We start from the raw sequence: 18,035 nt of genomic DNA, 5'->3' as shown, positions 1-18,035 counted from the left end.
GTATACATGGGTTTTGGAACTTTGTTAAGATAAGGGCTTGAATCCTGCTTTCATGGCAAAAAACTCGTTCAGCTTTTATTGGTCGAAACCTCTCTGCATTGTATTCGTCAAAAACAAAGAAAGCTTATTGTCTTGTAGCTACAATGCTACATATGTTATGTACAAGCTAGGGGGCCATTTTTCATGCTTGAGCTGCTTCTTCTAGGGCTACAACCCTACAACCTTGTCATCACCGTGCAGTCTAATCTCTGCTAGACTACTACTTCACATCTAGTATTCTAGTCTAGTTTCGTAGCCATCCGTGACAAGTTCACATGAATGTCACATCAAACGTGCTCTGATATTTTTTTTATGGACAATATTTGGGTCGCTCGTGAGGGGTATTTCAAGGTCACCTTATCTCTTCAAATTTAGATTTCGGCAATGCTGGTGCATGATTGGAACCGTTCACTTTTTAGATAACCAATTAAAGATCATCTCTATAACAAATCAAATCAATCGAAAATCGTTTGGTTATATAACTGTTGTCAATTAAGTAGAAAAAATTAATGATTTTTAATTAAAGAGTGATTTTTTGACCAAACAGTTGATTTTTTCTATTTAATCAGTAACAATTATATAACCAAATAATTTTCGATTGAGTTGATTTTTTTACAGAGATGATCTATAATAAGTGATCTAAAAAGTGAACGGTTTCGATCATACGCTGTCATTACCAAAATTACGATTTTGGAGGAAGGGGTGACCAAGTAGTGTCTTTTTTTATTGCTTTTTGCATCAAATTAAAGGACCTTTTATGGCAAGAGAAAGATAGACTTTATATGTTATGCATGAAGATTAAGGCTGCTATTGTCTATTATTAAGATATTTCCTTAAATTGCAAAACATTTTGAGATAAAACCTTCTTGGCATGGATAGGTTTATTGAGCTTGCCAACACTCATGTTGGACCTAAATAGTTAAGTTGGGAATACTATCGTTACAAACCGAAGGCGAAAGACGTGAGCCCCCAACAAATTAAGGCATGTTGTATTAACATCTATATCTGTATAGGAACCTTGTAATATATATATATATATATATTGTTATATGCAGTCTCTTCTCACATGTTAAATGCACATCCTCTTCACACAGATTGAGCCTAAGTTGATGAATCACCAACCCCATCAAAACGAGGCAGAATTCGAGTTAAATGCATGTTCAACCTACTTGAATTTAACCGCTCCATCCGAATTTCGAACCCAACTCGTCGATTGATATAAATGTGATGCGAAATAAACAATATCAAGTTAATAGATATGTTATATAATAGCAATTAGTTTACATACATTTTCTTTTGTCTTAATTTTGTGAGTTATAAGCTCCTTATTTGAGCCCGACCCAAACTCAACCCGATTTGTTGCATGTCGGGTTTGCATTGAGCTCATTTGAATCTGATCTAGTTGAACTCGAGTCTCCAGTCTCTCTAGCCTGAATTGTCGGATTGTGTTTGAATTGCACACTCCTAATAACTATCATATTTTCTAAGACATGGTTTTTGCATTTTAACAAATTTCTTAAACAACAATTAAAAGAAATACCAATGTGCACATGGATTGATTACTAGTCAACTATAGTGCAATGCTATTTCTTTTTCCTAATTAAGAATTTAAGATTACAGTTATACATGCAAATAGTTTCAAGTCCAGCATCATAATTCAATAATTCATTAACCATAAGACCTATATTAAGGTCTCATCTATGAGATTTAAACTTAAACCCTCCATTAATAAATCTATTTCAAACATTATTTAGAATGTGGTTTTGTGCCCTTCTAACTACGCTTTTGAACCAAGACCTTCAACCCACCAGCCATGTGAGCCGTCAACAGAGGAACAAAAACCGGCCGGTCCTCACAAACCGGCGTGATCTCAAACCGCCTCAAAATCGAAGCCATCACATACTTCATCTGAGTAAAAGCCATCTCCTTTCCAAGACAAACCCTCGGACCAGCCTGAAAAACAGGAAACTTGTACGGACTGACAGATTTTAACACCACCGCACCATTACCACCATCACAACCCGGTTCATGATCAAACCACCGGTCCGGTCTAAACTCAAACCGGTCTTTCCCCCACAGGTCCTCCATCCTCCCCATCCCATAGGGAAAATACGTGACCCTATCCCCCTTCCCAACCCAAGTCCCGTCCGGCAAAACAGTCCCCTCCACGGCGTGCTTCGAGTCCCACGGGACTGGCGGGTACAGCCTCATGGACTCGCACAAACAGGCCTTCAAGAACCTCATTTCTTGTAAACCTTCAAAACCTAATGCTGCAGCACTAGTATTACTATTAGTACCACTACTTTTAATACTAGTGCTATTTGTACCATCATTGTTGTTTAGTACGGTTCTAACTTCATCCGCAATCCGCTGCTTTATGCTTGGGTGCTTGGCAAGCAACCAAAAGAGCCAAGTCATGGCCGCTGATGACGTGTCACGCCCAGCAAGTATGAAGCTTATCACCATGTCTCGTACAACTTCCTCGTCGTGTCCCGCCAATAACAACCGTGACAACAAATCACTGTCACATTTTCCTTCATCATCTTTTTCAAGCATCTTCCTTTTGTTTTTTATTATCTCTACAAAAAAGAATGAAAGGTATTGAATGTATAAAAATATTAATTAATATCACAGAAGATCAAGTATCAAAGATATTATCGAAATTTCATACCATGAACGGAGCGATGAACGAGTTTGACAGCTTTTTTGAGCTTGTTTTCAGACCCAACACTCAAAGCCCGCTTAGCTTTCCACAGCAAATGCAACGGCGTCGTTGCACGCTTTGCACTTATCTCCGACGCGCAATCGTAAGCTTTTACAAGATCGGGTACGGGTCGGGTCAAGTCCAGGCAACACGGGTCGTACCCTAAAGACACCTTACAAACAGTGTCAAACGCAAACATCCTCAGTATTTCCTGCAAATCCAAGACCCTCTTGGTCTCCGCTGCTTCTTCCAGCAGCGGAACAAGTCGTTTCTCGACTTCTTCTTGGAGGGTCTTGACCACGAAGTCTCTGAGAGATTTCGTGGTGAACTCGTGGCTCGCCAGCTTGCGCTGGGAGAGCCATGTTTCGCCGTCCACATTGAATATGCCGAGGCCGAGGAGATCGCCGAGGAATTCCGTGAGGGGCTTGCCTTTGGGGAAGTTGCTGAAGTTGGTCTTGAGGATGAACTCGACGTTGGCCGGGTTGGCGGTCACGACAGTGCGCCGTGCGCCGAGGCGGTGCACGACTATGGTCTGTGTTGGTGAGTGTGATAAGAGATCGGTGTACCAATCGAGAAGACGGTGGTGGTTCTTGTAGAAAGAGACTAGACATCCGAGTATGGGATAGGATGGAGGACCATGACAGTATTTCAATGGTGGTTTTGATGATGATTTTGCATGAAATTGTTGGATCATTGAGAACAACAAATAGACAAGTAACAGAGCTAGAGACCAAAGCATCAGGAGAATCATAGACATGGCTGCGTTGGGGAGACTTTGATATGCAAAATTGAGTATGAAAGATAAAGGTCCAAGTGGGGTATATATATAGATATAGCTCCGGTTGTATAATTAATGAAGGAATCAAATTTTTTTTTTTTCATTTATATTTAATTCGAAACCTGTACAGCAAGATGTCGACGGCAAATCAAATCGAGTAATTCTTCATTTTTATGATTGATACGTGTATATTTATTAAACGTCATGATATATGACACTTTATAAATTATTTAAATTTAAGCAATTTTAACGATTAGAATGAATTATGAGATATATATCTGTTTAGCCTTAATTAAAAAATTTAAAACAAAAAAAAAATCATTTGCTCTCTCCTCGATATAGCTTCTTTCACGGGAAGGTAAAAACTTCTCTCCAAAAACTCTCATTCTCCCCTCCTCCTCTATGCACTTCTTCTTCTCCAATTAAAACTCTCTTCCTTCTCCAAATGAAACGTAGCAAAAAGTCAAGTTTTGCCATTATTGGACAAAATCTATTGCCAAAAGGAAACTGAAATTTCTTTAAACAAATCAATATTACATATTCTCATGTTGTAGTAATGTGACATCTATTGAAGAGAGAGATAGAGACAAGAGATATGAGAAAGACAAAGACAAAGACAAAAAGAGTGAAAAAAGAGAGAGAGCCAATAAGAAAGGGTGAGGATACCATGTGGTATCACATGGAAGAATATGTAAATTCTTCTCTATAAAATTGTGTCATAAGTTGTGTAATTTGAGAAGTGTCGTGTCATGATATATCTTGACCCATTTATTAATTTTATATCTTAAGAGTCCATTTGGTTCGAGTATTTGGATTTTGGGAATGGATATGAAGTTCCATTCCCATGAGTACAATATTTGGTAAGCACATTCATCAGAATATATTACCTTTTACATAGGTATGAGATACCTATGAAAGGATCGATGAATTTAAAACCTATGAACCTCTTTGAGAATTACTATTTTCATCACTTGAGAAAACATTTATTGTAAATTCGATCTTATTATCAAATTACCACACTAAAAATTGAAAATATTAACAAATAAATAAGAGAATGAAAATAATTTACGTGAGTAAAATAGTTTAGCATTCATTAAAAATAATTATTTTATGAAATTTCTCAAAGTATAATATTGGAAACTTTCCGGTGAACGTTCACCTAGATTCCGAGTATCACAAGCTTAGCAACATGTCATTCTAATTAGAAGTCGTTATGCTTGTCTTAATTTCCTGCCAAGTGACAGTAGTGACTATCTAAGAAATAAAAAATTATCTACCTACATCAACAATTAATATATTGATATATATGTACATGTGTGACTAAAATTCATTTTAGAAGTAATAGAAAAAAACAAAATCGATCACATGATTCTCGAGAGGGAACTAATTAACTTAGTGCACGTACGTTATGAGTAGGTCTCCACTCAAATGTAGCTAGCTTGCGTCTACATCGATCGATGGTGAGATAGTAAGCTCGATCTACTTGTAGAATATGTGCAACAAATTAAACAATATATATTCAATTAATTTTGTATTTCCCTAATAACAGAAAAAGGTCTCTTTAATTAATTAATTTCTTCCTAAGAGTAATATATACTAGAGGCACCATGTTTGTTATTTTACTTAACCGAATTCACAGATTGGCTTAGGGTTTAGCATGCATGTTTACTATTTTGTATTGCTCCAAATACGCACAAGAATCACAATACTTCATTTCTTGCTTTGACAGTGATGGCTATATATATTAATTAAATTTATAATCATCATAGTTTGACCTGAATTAAATAAATTAGTAAAAGGACGACATATATAATAATTAGTCTAGAGGAACTATATATACTTGCAGGCCAGGTTAGAAACTTAGAATATAGGATGTACTATATGTAATATTAATAATTTAAAACTTTAAATATTCTCTATTTACCAAACTTGGATTTTGTCTATGGTGTATAGAATATCAATTCAATTTGAAAACTTGACCTGTATATATATTATTTAATTAAACGTGGCTTTAGTTCTGCGCCGGAATATAAAAACCCCACATGGAAATTATTAAGCACGTTTTTGTTTCACCAGTGGAAGTAGCACTTGGAGAAGATGGAATCGATCAGACACCATTCAATCAGACCTACCTTATCTTTTTGAGGTTTACTTTCAAAGCATCAAACTGATACTGATCGAGAGTGAGAGAGTATTGGGTATAAGAGAACCACAAGTTCAACAACAACAAAGATCTTCCATGGACATGTCATTGTTAACTACATGACTATTTTGGATTTGCCTTCGAGTTAATTTCTTCTGCTCTCTTTCAAAGTTCTCATTTCAACTCGGTTCAACCGACAACCATTTTTTTTTTTATCAACACAACCAAAAAATATTTTAAATATACTAGAAGTATATAAGAAAGAAAAAAAGCATAGAAAACTAGAAATTAGTTTTATATATTTGTTGGGCCATCTAATATATATTTATATTGATTAGTTTCTTGAGAGAAAATCTCAACAATATTACCTTTTGGAAGGTGTACAAAAAGTGCATTTTATAGGTAGTTGGAGTGGAGAATTGGTGTCCTTAATCATTGGAAGAAATATTAGATAAACTATTATCATTCCAAATCCTATCACTATATAATTATGTATAATGAAGTATATATGACAGCGTAATAGCACTATTTGATTATAGAAATAATTTGTTAAAAATGTATAATTTTCACTCCGATAATTTTAAGTTAAAATATATCAAATTTCAAGTCATGCATACTCTAACTTTTAACATATTTATCATAAAGATTGTCCGCATTGAGAATTATTCACAAAAAATGACTTGTCACAAGGGACGTTGATATTCATCATTTCTATTTACGTAAGTGAAATTCCAAACAAGGAGTGATAATTTACATTATCAATTAATAGCAGGGAGCTGTTATTTGCACTCTAAAAATAACTCTTTTTTTGGGCAAAAAAAAAAAGAAATAATTTGCACTCTTTTTGTGTAAGTAATCCGAGGAGTATTAAAGAATAGTTTGAAGTGCATTTATTATTAATAAAAAATTCAAAGGTTATGTAAAATCTTGATCAAATATTGAATATGGTTTAAATGAATTAGTTTTTTTTTTTTTTGTCCAATAAAATGTTCTTTGACTATCTGATAGACTGTGTAATAATAGTGGAATTCAGCATATGCTTTAGGGTGCGAGGCAGATATCTGTTTTGTTGAGTGGGGAAACTAGCTTGGGGAAGCTGACAACTTTGTCACTCTCATCTCCTCCAATAAGATTATTGCAACACTGTAATTTATTATTATTGTTATAATAAGTGACCAAACATCAAGTTGCGCCGTCCAATCGTTTTCCCTCAATAACAATACGGCGCCGTCTGGCTCCTATTAAGGACAAGCCTCAAACTTAGGGGGTCAACTTAGACCTAGCTGTAAAAATCCGGGTCAGTTCAGCCCCGACGAAATGGACTGTACAGCGTGCACCGTCCAATTTTTGTTTTTATGAGAAAATCAACAAACAACGACAACTTGGCAAACAACTCAAATGTACTGATCAAATTGAAAATTATTAACGCAGTTAATATGCATGAGTCTTAATGTCTCATAGTGGGTTTTTCATACACTGTTTAAAACAAAACTCAATTCTAGAATATCAAATAGTGAGGAAGAGCAATGAATTAAGATTATAAAATAGGTAATAATTTAATACATACCAATGTAACCTAAAAAGGAATATTTTTTTCTTTCTTTCTTTTTTTGCTTTTGGTGCTAGATAGTTGTCTTATTAGTCTTACTTTTATCAGTCTTAAGAGAAAAATTGGAATTGAATCCGTTTATGGTAGTGCCAAGTGACCCAAGTTGGAGTAGTAGAATTTTGAAGCTCAAACATTCAGAAATAGGTTTTTGTATTATTGAAGTGCACGTCCATGAAATTACTTTAGTTCTATTTATAGGAATCAAAATAAACTTAGGTTCTCACCAAAACAAAATAAACTTAGGTTGATGAAGCACTAAGAAATGTTGAAAAATGGACCCCTTTAAACAACCGAAATAGGGCCCATTGCAACTATTCAACTAGTTTGGGTTATGGGCTCTGGGCCCATAGAGGGTAGATTGCAACATCTCAAAAAGTTTGTGCTACCTCCTATTTTAGTGATTCTATTATCAGTTTTACACCCACTAAACTATTCCTAATTTTTCTATGGGAGGCTCCTAAATGCACCCAAAACTTTTATTAATGAGTACTGATCAGCTTTACCACCTGAGGATCAAATGAATGAAATCTTCATGTTGTTAGTAGCTTTGATAGGAATCTAGAATGACCTGATTGATGAGCCATTATGTGTTTATTCTAATGCCTAAGGCCATTTAAACTACTATCTTTTAATGGGTTGAGACTGAATTATTTCGTTTAAAAGCATGATTCATGTGAAGGCACTACTTTTAACTGCTGATTGGCATGTTCAGCATGTTAGATCATAAAGTGACCGATTGTGATGGGATTGTCCTGCAAGCAATCATCATCCCCCCATTAGTAAAAGTAACATGGTTCTCCGACTAGATATATAGAGAATTTAAATTAAAAGGAGATGTAGTTTTAATCTTCTGAATTAAGGTCCAATAAACTTGATGCTCAAGAAAGAAATTGGAAGGGCAGCACAAGTAGCAACACCATAATTTGAACTTCAAAATCCAACAAAACATAAATAAACCCATGCATTCTAACAGTATCACTTTAACCTTTCCTAAAGGCTAAAACCCATTCTCCCCATTTAAAAAGGACAAACTAACTCAGTACAAGGGCTGTGGAGAATACCTCATGTTTCATGCTCAACAGTGGAATGCAGATATCATTTGGATGAGAATAAGAAAATTTTAGCCTACTAGTTTGCATAATTAACTGCCAAGTATTTGCCTTTTGAAAAATGTGAAAATCATAGGCCAGACAAACTTTACATGAAGGTGAGTCAATTTCCATCTGTGCTATCACATAATTTCTCATGGCAAGCCCCACCATGCATCTAACTTTCTAGCGGCAAGTTACTAATTTATTTCTAGCGAATAAGAACATGTGTAGAAGTTAATCATATAGATTATAGACAAGGTATGACTAAAAGCTATGCCACAAAAGCCAAATATAATTTACAGAATAAAAACATACAAAATGCATTTTTCAGTCTCTAGAACTTCTCATTGTCATTTTCAAAATTATAGATAATTCCAGTTTACATCACTCCTAAGTTACATAAAAAAGAATGCCAGCTACTTTCCTTCCCCTAGAGTACACATGCAAAGAGCAGAATTGTTACCCCACCTGTCTGGACTAGCTCAACCACTTGAACTTTTCAGCCGTGCAATCAATTCATCCTGCAAACGTAATTATATAGATGAATACAGGGACATCAAAAGTAAATATTAAAGACTTCAGATTAGATTGTCTTGCTACTTGCCTTCTTTCCCTTTAAAGAAAGACCTTTAGTCTTCAGAAGGGCACGGAGCCTCTCTACAGTTAATCCCTGGAAGTCTCTACTAGACGCTTGACTGCTTGATCCCTCTGCATGTTAAAGCCATTACAAACTCAAATAACAATAACAATACTATTGATTTCATGGGAAATGCAGAAGAATGGAACATGCCCAACAGAGAATAAAAAAATTGCTTGAATTAAAGATGCATTGGATCCTCCCATGAATATTTAACAGCTCCACCCACTATAAATAGAAATTACAAATACACAACAATCTTTAGAATGGCATAACTAAAATTAAGAAATAAAAGCACAAGTGAAATTATGATTTACAAACATACACATAAGTAATAAGATGGAAAAACATTTGCAGTCAAAGCAATTCAAGAATTGCATTATTCAAAAAAAAAAAAAGTTGGCTGCTCAACAACAATCATTGTTGATTAGTAACCATCTCAAGCCACAACACCATACAATAATACAACCATGCAATTGGCCATCTATAGATATGATATCAAGAGACCACCACACTTGACCACTTATGAATGATCTTTATAAAAATATTCTAATTACTCAATATTGAGGACCCAATCCATCAAACACAATGCTTTAGTCGAAACACTTAATGATTGTAATGTCTGACCAATAGCTATTGCAATATAAGAACTATAGGAACTTACCTTGCCGAGAACTAGTTTGACTAGCGGCTCTCTTAGCTGAAGCACGGCTGTCCAAAACTCTTTCAGCAGCCCTAAATGATAAAAAATAACAGCTAAATGAGACTACATGCAATCTTCTTTGCCAAGTCTAATAGATACTGAATACAATCATGAACGCACATATGGGCAACCAGAAACTATATACCAAGGGATTCCCAGGAGAAGACAATGAATGGTAACAGACATTGCCATTTGCAAGAAACAGAATTCTATGATCTTATCAAGAAAATCCAAGCATCCTTCATGGCTTCATCCAAAAGGTTGGTAGTCATACCTCTTTTTAGAACCTTCAGCTGCACCTGCACCCTTCACATCCTTTGAACTGGAATCTCCCTTCTGTTTCCTAAGTGTAAGTGATCTAATTAGTATGTTTTGTTGGTTTGTCTTTATCTGCTGACCCTCTGGATAAACAAGAACAAGCTGTCAAAGCCAGAGAGTGAAAAAACTGAATATAGTACAAAAAATTCAAATTATGTAGATATAGCAATCAAATGATCAATAATGAACACTAAACGAGTGTTAGTCTCACATTTATAGTGTTGAAGCAACTCAATGTAAACTTTTTTTCTTTTAGAAGAAGCAGCTCAATATAAATGAACTTTAAAAAACTTAAAAGCACATGGAAACCTGGGGGTGATGTGTCATGGACGCAAACATAAACTCGCATCCCACCCTGCAAAAGTTATTCGTTATTCATCATGTAAGCAGAAGTTTTATGCATACAGGTACCATATCAATAAAAGGGGAGGAGGACAGAAACAGAAATGAAGCAGACAAACTTTTTTATCAAACACTTGTCCTAATTAATTACTAAAAGCACTTGCTTCATCAATATCCAAATGAGTGAAATGCAATAATACATTGCAGAAAATTGATTTCTTGAAACACAAGCTTGATCTGACTTCTCATAACCTTAGAAAGCAAACCTAGATACATAAAGAAAATATGTTATTCTCCTATAACTTTTCAATTTTTAGACTTTATACTAATGTAATTGAGAAAAAACTAGCGGAGTCACATGTATATTATAAAAGCTCATGCTTGCACAACCACATACAATGTGCATTTATGCAATGTGAAATTCAGTACTCTAACATGAGTAAAACACGTGAAATGGCAAATCTTTCAAGAACCAAAGATAATTGTCTCTATGTATAATCAATATGTTTCTTTCAATCTACAAAATTTCAATTTTCCACATAAAACTTTAAAACCCACTAGCCAAACTTAATATACGTAAAACCCAATACTATTTGCTCCTAAATTACAAAATAGCGTAGAATTTGAAGTCTCTGCTCCTGGATTTACATTCTTTGAGTTTTCTAACAAGTGTAAAGCCCTAAAAACTAAACCCCAAATGCTTGTTCCAGTCTCGGCTTCATTAAAATTACGTTGACTTCCACTGAAACCAATAGGTAAAATAACAAACTGATGAATTATACACTGTCCCATAATCTAAGCAACCAAACAAAAAATTGGAGAAAAGTAAAAAGTAAATGAAGCGATCACCGGATTTGAAGAAAGAACGGTGGAGGAGAGGAGGCCACGAGAGGGGAGGTTCTGGAGGAACTTAGAAGCGCCAGAAGCCGTTTGATTTGAATCGGACGGCGGAGAAGGCGAGCCCTCCATGGCGGTTGAAGAACCCTCGCTAATTATAAAAAAGTTAAAGAGAGAACTGAGAGAGAGAGAGAGAGAGAGAGAGAGAGAGAGAGAGAGAGAGAGAGAGTCTGAGAGACTAGGCGTGTGTGCTTAGATTTACGTCCGTACTCCACTTCGCTACATATACGGGACTGGACCCCGTAATAATTTGGCGGTCTATTTGGGACGAAATGAAAAATTTAGAGGGGAATTTAAAAACTTTACAAATGAAAAATATTTATAGTAATTTCCTTTAATGATATTTATACTTCTTTCTTATTCTTGTTCTGAATATATAATCAATGACATACTACTTTTATTTTATATTTTTTTTATGATGATAATGTCAAAGTCATATTTGAGTCATTTGACTATGTTTCAATATAAAGTTTTTAAAAATCTATAATGTTTATTTTAAAATAGATACTTTCCCGATTTAGTTAATTTGCTTGCGAAGAGGACTAGATTGGTTGTTATATCTCCCTTCTTCCTCGATCAATGCACTAATTATTGATAGCCTTTTAGCGGATTAGAGATTTAGAGATGGCTTTTTTCATTTTCTCTAATTTCTAGGGTTTGACTGTTATGGTTTTTTTTTTTTTGTATTTCATCTTTAGAGTATTTCCCTGACAAACAATAAATAATAGATATTCTGTGAGGAAAAATTTGAGTTAATTACACTTACATTCCTTGAGATTTATTGTCTTTTCGCATATACTCCATAGGGTTTCAATAATTACACATATATCCATGAGGTTTTAAAACTGTTGCATATAACCCCCTACAAAAGAAATAAATAAATAAATAAATAAATAAAAATATTTGTATTCAGGTTGAACCTTACACCTTGAATAATCTTATTAAGCTATTTAATCCCTCAGCATATTTTTTTGCATAATTTCTCATCATTTTCGTCTCACTATAGGGGGTTATATATAACAGTTTTAAAACCTCAGGAGGTGTATGTGTAATTATTGAAACCCCAAAGGGTGTATGTGAAAAGACGATAAACCTCAGGGGATGTAAATGTAATTAGATTTTGTGAGTGTAACGACAAAGACTTAAGTATCTGTGAGCGTTTTAGATTCAATTCAATAAGAGCAGCTAACAAACAAATTAAATGGTGGTAATTTGGTACTCACAATTATGTTTTTTTTTTCTACTTAGGAAGCAATTTATTTTTTATTTTTTAATTTTGGAAAAGGGGATTGAATTTGGGTGCATGGAGCAATTCTATGGCCCTTCCAACTGGACAATTATGCTTTAAAACATATTGTTTTTATTTTTTAAGAGCTATTGTTAGGTTCAAATTGGAGATCAAACATTAGAGTGGATTCCTACAAAATATCTTCATAATAGTATGTTATTCAAGATTATCTATTGGCCAAGTTGAATCGGTGCGGGTCATGTTCCTTTTAAAGGCTTGTTTGACATTGCTTTAAGAACTGTCAAAAGTGCTTTCATATTAATAAAAGAACTTTTGATAGCGTTTTAGCAAAAAAGAAAAAAAAAATTTGAGTTATAAAAGTACTTTTAATGGTTTTTTGAGATACTTATAGAGGAAGCATTTTGAATTTTTATAATAATTTATATGTGCTTTTGAACATAATTGCTTCCAACAAAAAACACTATTAACCAGAAGCGCTTTTGAAAAGCAGTGTCGAACGAGTTAAGTGTCAAGCTACTTTCATATATGGATGACGTGTTGATAGACAATTTAGCGAGAAATCCCGTGCATTGCGGCAGAAGATCTGCCTAGAAGCAGCCACCTTGAAAGAGTGCATAATGACCTAAAATAACATAATAAAACTCACTGATCAAGCACTCTTACACAAATGATGAACGGGGCTGGCCAACGTATTGGGCTATTGTTGTGACAATGGGCCAGCCATTATCTAGTCCCACTATAAGGTCAATAATGGGCCTGCCATTGTGTAACTCAACCCGGCCCATACCAATTGCCCACTGTTTCTTTGCCTCTTTTGGTAATATCGCGGCCTCGCCGACTGATTACACTAGCGACCGTCAACGCCTCAAGTGCATGAACGAACAAGCTACAATCGAGTAAACAGCAACCACGTGTCATCCCCCATAACGTCCACGTCAGCACCCATCCCTCAAAGCGCGCTCCGGCGCAAGATAGAGTCGCCCACCAGTGTGGCCAGCAGTAAAAAGCGGATAAGAACATCCCTTAAAATTATCAAGCAAAACCGGATAAGCGTTCGCACAGTACCCCAATTATTGACTCAAGTGTCCGTATTGCAGCCCTCTACGTGTCCAAAACAGTCCTTGTCGCTAAAAGTATTAAAATCCAACGGTTCAGATTGTTCGTGTACGAGAAGGGCAGTGATGTGTTACTATATTTGTTAGTTTTGTCGTATTTGGCGTGGTTTTCAGTTTTTGTAGTTAAATAATGTCCAGTGTGTCATCCTAAGCTTGTCAGCTTCTGAGTAACATAGAGAGAGAGAGAGAGAGAGAGAGAGAGAGAGAGAGAGAGAGAGAGAGTTGCAGAGAGAGAAAATGGGTGTGCCGGCGACGGGGGAGAACGAGAGTCCGAGGAGTCCAGAAGCAAAGCTGGGGATGCAAGTAGAGGATCTGTGGGACGTGCAAGAGCCACAGCTGAGTCCAACTGAAAAGCTCAATGCTTGTTTTGAGAGCGTCCCTGTCTCTGCCTTCCCTCCAGCTCCTTCTAATCAAGGTATATAGATATATATATATATATATATCTTCTGATGCTCTGCATATGTACTTATACAAAGTAATGTTTTTTTTATCAAATATCTTACATGTTATATATGTGGTATCTTATGTTGTGAGGTTGTCTTGTTCAGATTTTGATAAGATATGTTTTTGTGAATCTTGTCTAGATCAAAAAGTCTAATATATATTGGTATTTGGTATGTTATATTGTCACAATTTGTGAAGCTTGTCTGAATTTGTGGTATAAGTGGATATGGCGATGATCAAATGATTAGTTAATAAGAATTTGTTGATGTATGTAGAGGACTATTGAGATTGGGTTCCTAGAAGATTGAGGGAATGAAAACTGAAAAGTATGTATTATCTAGCTACTTTTAACCTTGTTTTAATGTTATAAGAAGAAGAAGAAGTAACTATAAACTGCCTAAGATGAATCAGTTGTGTTGGAATTTGATGAAAGGAAATTTTGTAGATAGTGGAAGACTATATTTTGGGTTGAAAATTAAAATCATTTTGTTTCTCATGGAAATTATCTGGGTTTAATGAAATATGATTCAAATGGTTTACATTGTTGTGTATTATTGCCTTAATAATTGATATTGTGTGTATTTATTGTTTCTTGGATTAATTTAAGTTTGTCATATACAGTGATTGAGATAAATTCAGACACCAGTTTAGCCGATGCTGTTCGAATACTGTCCCAACATAAAATTCTTAGTGCACCAGTGGTGGATGTCGATGCGCCTGTGGATGCTAGTTGGATCGACAGATACATTGGCATTGTTGAGTTTGCTGGAATTGTTGTGTGGATTCTGCATCAGGTTAGCAAGCTAACTAACCCTTTGCTTTGAAACTTGAAAGTAGAAGTGGGTCAGAAATCTCTTACACAAAGCTTCTTGTAGGAAAAGAAGGGGAAATTTCTATTTCTTTTGTAAACTCTATCATCTTGGTACTTTTTGAAATTTATACATTTCCCATGTTATAAGGGGGTTTCTCCAATGTAGGATGAGTGTTGCGAATTGTGGGATGTGAGTACTGATGGATCAGTGAAAACACTCATCCTGCGATGGAGAAAAATTTATTATTATAAATGCATTATATCTCATGATGTGACGATAAATTCATAGTTTTACAATCAGGCTACTATTGAGTTTTGTATATTACCTGTGGAGAAATTGAAAACATGATATTTATGTTAATCTTGACAGTCAGAACCTCCATCTCCGAGTACGCCGATGAGTCCAAGTAGTCCATCTAGTGCAACTGCTATGGCGGCAGCAGCTAATGGACTGAAAGGGCTTGATGTTGCAGGATTATTAGATTTGGGCTCTGATCCAGCTACAACAACTTCAGGAAGTTTTTTTGAGGCTTTGACTTCTTCTGAGTTTTACAAGAACACACAGGTCATATACTATTGACATCTTCAACAACATGAGCCTTACTCTTCATTCCTATAATATGTATTAACTTTTGAGCATACAGGTTCGAGATATCTCAGGGTCATTCCGTTGGGCTCCATTTCTTGCTTTGCAGAAATCCAACTCCTTTTTGACCATGCTCTTGCTGCTCTCAAAGTACAAAATGAAGAGCGTTCCTGTAGTTGATCTGGGTGAAGGAAACATTGATAATATTGTCACACAATCTGCCGTGATTCACATGTTAGCGGAATGTGCTGGACTTCAGTGGTTTGAAAGCTGGGGAACCAAGAAACTATCTGAACTTGGTCTTCCCATGATGACTCCTAATTGTATTGTCAAGGTGCATACTTTTCTCAATTATCAGTTCTTTCAATGGATTTGGGGTTTTGAACATGCATAGTCATCCATATTGCTTAACTTAAGGTCTTAATTATTCAACAATGCATTAAAGGTGAAGGATTGTAGAATACTGTCATTTACTGGGAGTCAGAGAACTTAAGTTGCATAGTCATCCATAATTGGTTGGTAATCTGCTATGTACTGCTTGGCCTGTGACAACTGAGCCCTAGATGATATATATAGTTAGAGAATTTAATAAGTCTGGGGAACACTAGAAAGAATGATCCTTTAGAAATCGAAGTTCTTGTAATTTTTTGCAAGTGCTTCTATCCTCAATTTGTTTCCGGTAGTTAATCATGATCCATTAGAATTTTCCCTTTCAAGCACAATGGTTTCTTTATAAGGTTTACATGTTGTCAGATTTTCAAAATGCTTAATATTCTGTTGCAGGTGTACGAGGATGAACCGGTGCTGCAAGCATTTAAGTTGATGAGGAAAAAGAAGATTGGAGGGGTACCAGTGATTGAAAATGGTGGTAGCAGGGCAGTAGGTAACATAAGCTTAAGAGATGTTCAGTTCTTGCTTACTGCACCAGAAATCTACCATGATTACAGGTTCGTATTGAAATGTTCAGAATTATTCAAAAGAAGTTTTGGTTGCAATGCAATCCTATGACACTCATTTGACATGTTATGACAGATCTATCACGGCAAAGAATTTTCTGACGGCTGTTAGGAGCCATCTAGAGAAGCATCATGAAGTCTACCCAATGTTGAGTGGCATGGTTACATGCAAAAAGGATCATACAATTAAAGAAGTAATTCTGATGCTGGACTCCGAGAAGATCCACCGCGTCTACGTTGTGGATGATGATGGGAATCTGGAAGGAGTCATTACGCTCAGAGACATTATCTCAAGGCTAGTTCATGAGCCCCGCGGCTACTTTGGTGACTTCTTTGATGGTGTTCTACCACTGCCCCAAAACAGCAGGGTTTAAGATGAGGTATCAAGAATAAACATTCTGATCTTTTCCCCAATGATTGACCCTTTTTTGTTCCTCTTCTCTGTAATGATCTCTGCCCTTGTCCTATGGTGGTTTGTTGCATGAGTTGTCACATAGGCAAGTCCTCTGTAATTAGTGTTCTTCAGTTTGACTGAGTTTTAACTTTTGTAAATTTGCTGTATCCACAAGCTCCATGTGAGCTTTTTTGCAGAAACAATCTAATAAATTAGGAACTTATTCCAATAAGCTTGGCCTTTTGCCAATGTATGTAACTTTCTGCCTCTCTATTCGATTGGTAATGGGAATATCTTGATAGGGATGTTGTGTTGGGGAGGGAATTTGTTTCCTTCTGTAACCGGTATACTGTGTCTCTTTCACATTATGTGATTTAAATGTGATGAGAGAAACATATACAAAGGGTCTATCTATATACCCGTGACATAGAAGTTTTACTTGATGGAGAAAGTTTGTTTTGAAGGTTTTGGGAGATAGAGTTGGCATCGACCTTTCTCTCTTTCCAAGCAAAGAAGGCAACTTTTCTAATTGCTTAGGGATTGCGCGCAGACGAGTTTCCTCATTTCAAGCAAGAAGCCAACAATTCTCTATGCTGCATCTAACTCAAGTCACAGTTCCTCTCAAGCCAATGCAAAGCACTAGCTTTTGGCCTTTCTTCACGCCACATTATTCCAAGGGGAACTGGGGAAGGTTTACTGCAAAGTTGCCATTTACCAAGTTTTGTATTTGTTCCAAGACTTTCGAGTAAAATATCTTAAAGGGGTTCGGATTTGCTGTGGGACTTATTGGCCTTTGATTGCAGGACCATTCCAAGTTTCCAAGAAATTCAGTCATGGCTGGCCGGTTGGCTAACGACTTTGTCGGCCTCATTTTAAAGAGGTTGCAAATCCCTATCTCAGATAAGAGCTTTGAAGTTCCGAAGCTGCTCTCATGTGAGATAGAGGACTCATTTGAGATGGAGGAAATGATTTTTTTTTTAATATATTCAAAAGAAAAAGAAAATTTATGTAATTATCAATGCATTATGGGCCTTTTATGGGTAAAATTGGAATTTTCAAACTTTTTTTTTTGGGCGATGGTTGCATATAGAAGCACACACACTTGTTTGCTTCTGACTGGGACCACTAGTGGTCCAACAATCTGTTACAGCTTCATGGTTGAACAGCCAGAAAATTGAAGTTGGTGGGTTTTACCGACATTAGGATAATATGTTAGTAC

General features: G+C 35.8%; 3 protein-coding genes across 4 annotated transcripts; 1 reads left to right on the top strand and 2 right to left on the bottom strand.

Moving 5' to 3' along the window:
* Window positions 1-1,793: 1,793 nt before the first annotated feature.
* CYP94B1 (cytochrome P450, family 94, subfamily B, polypeptide 1) lies at window positions 1,794-3,500 on the bottom strand. Of its 2 annotated transcripts, XM_086227879.1 has the most exons (3): window positions 2,711-3,500; window positions 2,358-2,618; window positions 1,794-2,309 (listed from the first exon to the last, which is right to left on the bottom strand). In XM_086227879.1, the coding sequence occupies exons 1-3, from the start codon at window positions 3,498-3,500 to the stop codon at window positions 1,813-1,815; spliced, it is 1,548 nt and encodes a 515-aa protein (XP_086084005.1). In that variant the 3' UTR covers window positions 1,794-1,812. The 2 variants fall into 2 exon arrangements, with proteins under 2 accessions (XP_086084005.1, XP_086084004.1); XM_086227878.1 differs by having other exon boundaries at window positions 1,794-2,618.
* Window positions 3,501-8,592: 5,092 nt separating this feature from the next.
* Window positions 8,593-11,430, bottom strand: LOC147274562 (SAP domain-containing protein). The gene is made up of 6 exons (XM_086257688.1): window positions 11,214-11,430; window positions 10,332-10,377; window positions 9,979-10,105; window positions 9,666-9,736; window positions 8,969-9,072; window positions 8,593-8,885 (listed from the first exon to the last, which is right to left on the bottom strand). The coding sequence occupies exons 1-6, from the start codon at window positions 11,331-11,333 to the stop codon at window positions 8,847-8,849; spliced, it is 507 nt and encodes a 168-aa protein (XP_086113814.1). The 5' UTR covers window positions 11,334-11,430; the 3' UTR covers window positions 8,593-8,846.
* Window positions 11,431-13,823: 2,393 nt separating this feature from the next.
* KING1 (SNF1-related protein kinase regulatory subunit gamma 1) lies at window positions 13,824-17,665 on the top strand. Its single transcript, XM_086257245.1, has 6 exons — window positions 13,824-14,040; window positions 14,691-14,863; window positions 15,251-15,445; window positions 15,525-15,800; window positions 16,250-16,413; window positions 16,499-17,665. The coding sequence occupies exons 1-6, from the start codon at window positions 13,863-13,865 to the stop codon at window positions 16,794-16,796; spliced, it is 1,284 nt and encodes a 427-aa protein (XP_086113371.1). The 5' UTR covers window positions 13,824-13,862; the 3' UTR covers window positions 16,797-17,665.
* Window positions 17,666-18,035: the final 370 nt, after the last annotated feature.

This window comes from Dryas octopetala, chromosome 9, assembly GCF_963921425.1.
Source record: "Dryas octopetala chromosome 9, drDryOcto1.1, whole genome shotgun sequence".
NCBI lineage: Eukaryota > Viridiplantae > Streptophyta > Magnoliopsida > Rosales > Rosaceae > Dryas > Dryas octopetala.
The sequence above is the reverse complement of the archived record's forward strand: the minus strand, read 5'-3'. Positions and strand labels throughout refer to the sequence as shown.

Excerpts from the sequence above, each read along its gene's own strand:
- CYP94B1 (XM_086227878.1), bottom strand. The coding sequence starts at position 3,500 with ATGTCTATGATTCTCCTGATGCTTTGGTCTCTAGCTCTGTTACTTGTC. Across the intron at positions 2,619-2,710 it reads CGTTCATCGCTCCGTTCATG|AGATAATAAAAAACAAAAGG; the intron begins GTATGAAATTTC and ends TCTTTTTTGTAG.
- KING1 (XM_086257245.1), top strand. The coding sequence starts at position 13,863 with ATGGGTGTGCCGGCGACGGGGGAGAACGAGAGTCCGAGGAGTCCAGAA. Across the intron at positions 14,864-15,250 it reads TTGTGTGGATTCTGCATCAG|TCAGAACCTCCATCTCCGAG; the intron begins GTTAGCAAGCTA and ends TAATCTTGACAG. Across the intron at positions 15,446-15,524 it reads AGTTTTACAAGAACACACAG|GTTCGAGATATCTCAGGGTC; the intron begins GTCATATACTAT and ends TTGAGCATACAG.
- LOC147274562 (XM_086257688.1), bottom strand. The coding sequence starts at position 11,333 with ATGGAGGGCTCGCCTTCTCCGCCGTCCGATTCAAATCAAACGGCTTCT. Across the intron at positions 10,106-10,331 it reads CCATGACACATCACCCCCAG|AGGGTCAGCAGATAAAGACA; the intron begins GTTTCCATGTGC and ends TTGTTTATCCAG. Across the intron at positions 8,886-8,968 it reads TTTCTTTAAAGGGAAAGAAG|GATGAATTGATTGCACGGCT; the intron begins GCAAGTAGCAAG and ends TTACGTTTGCAG.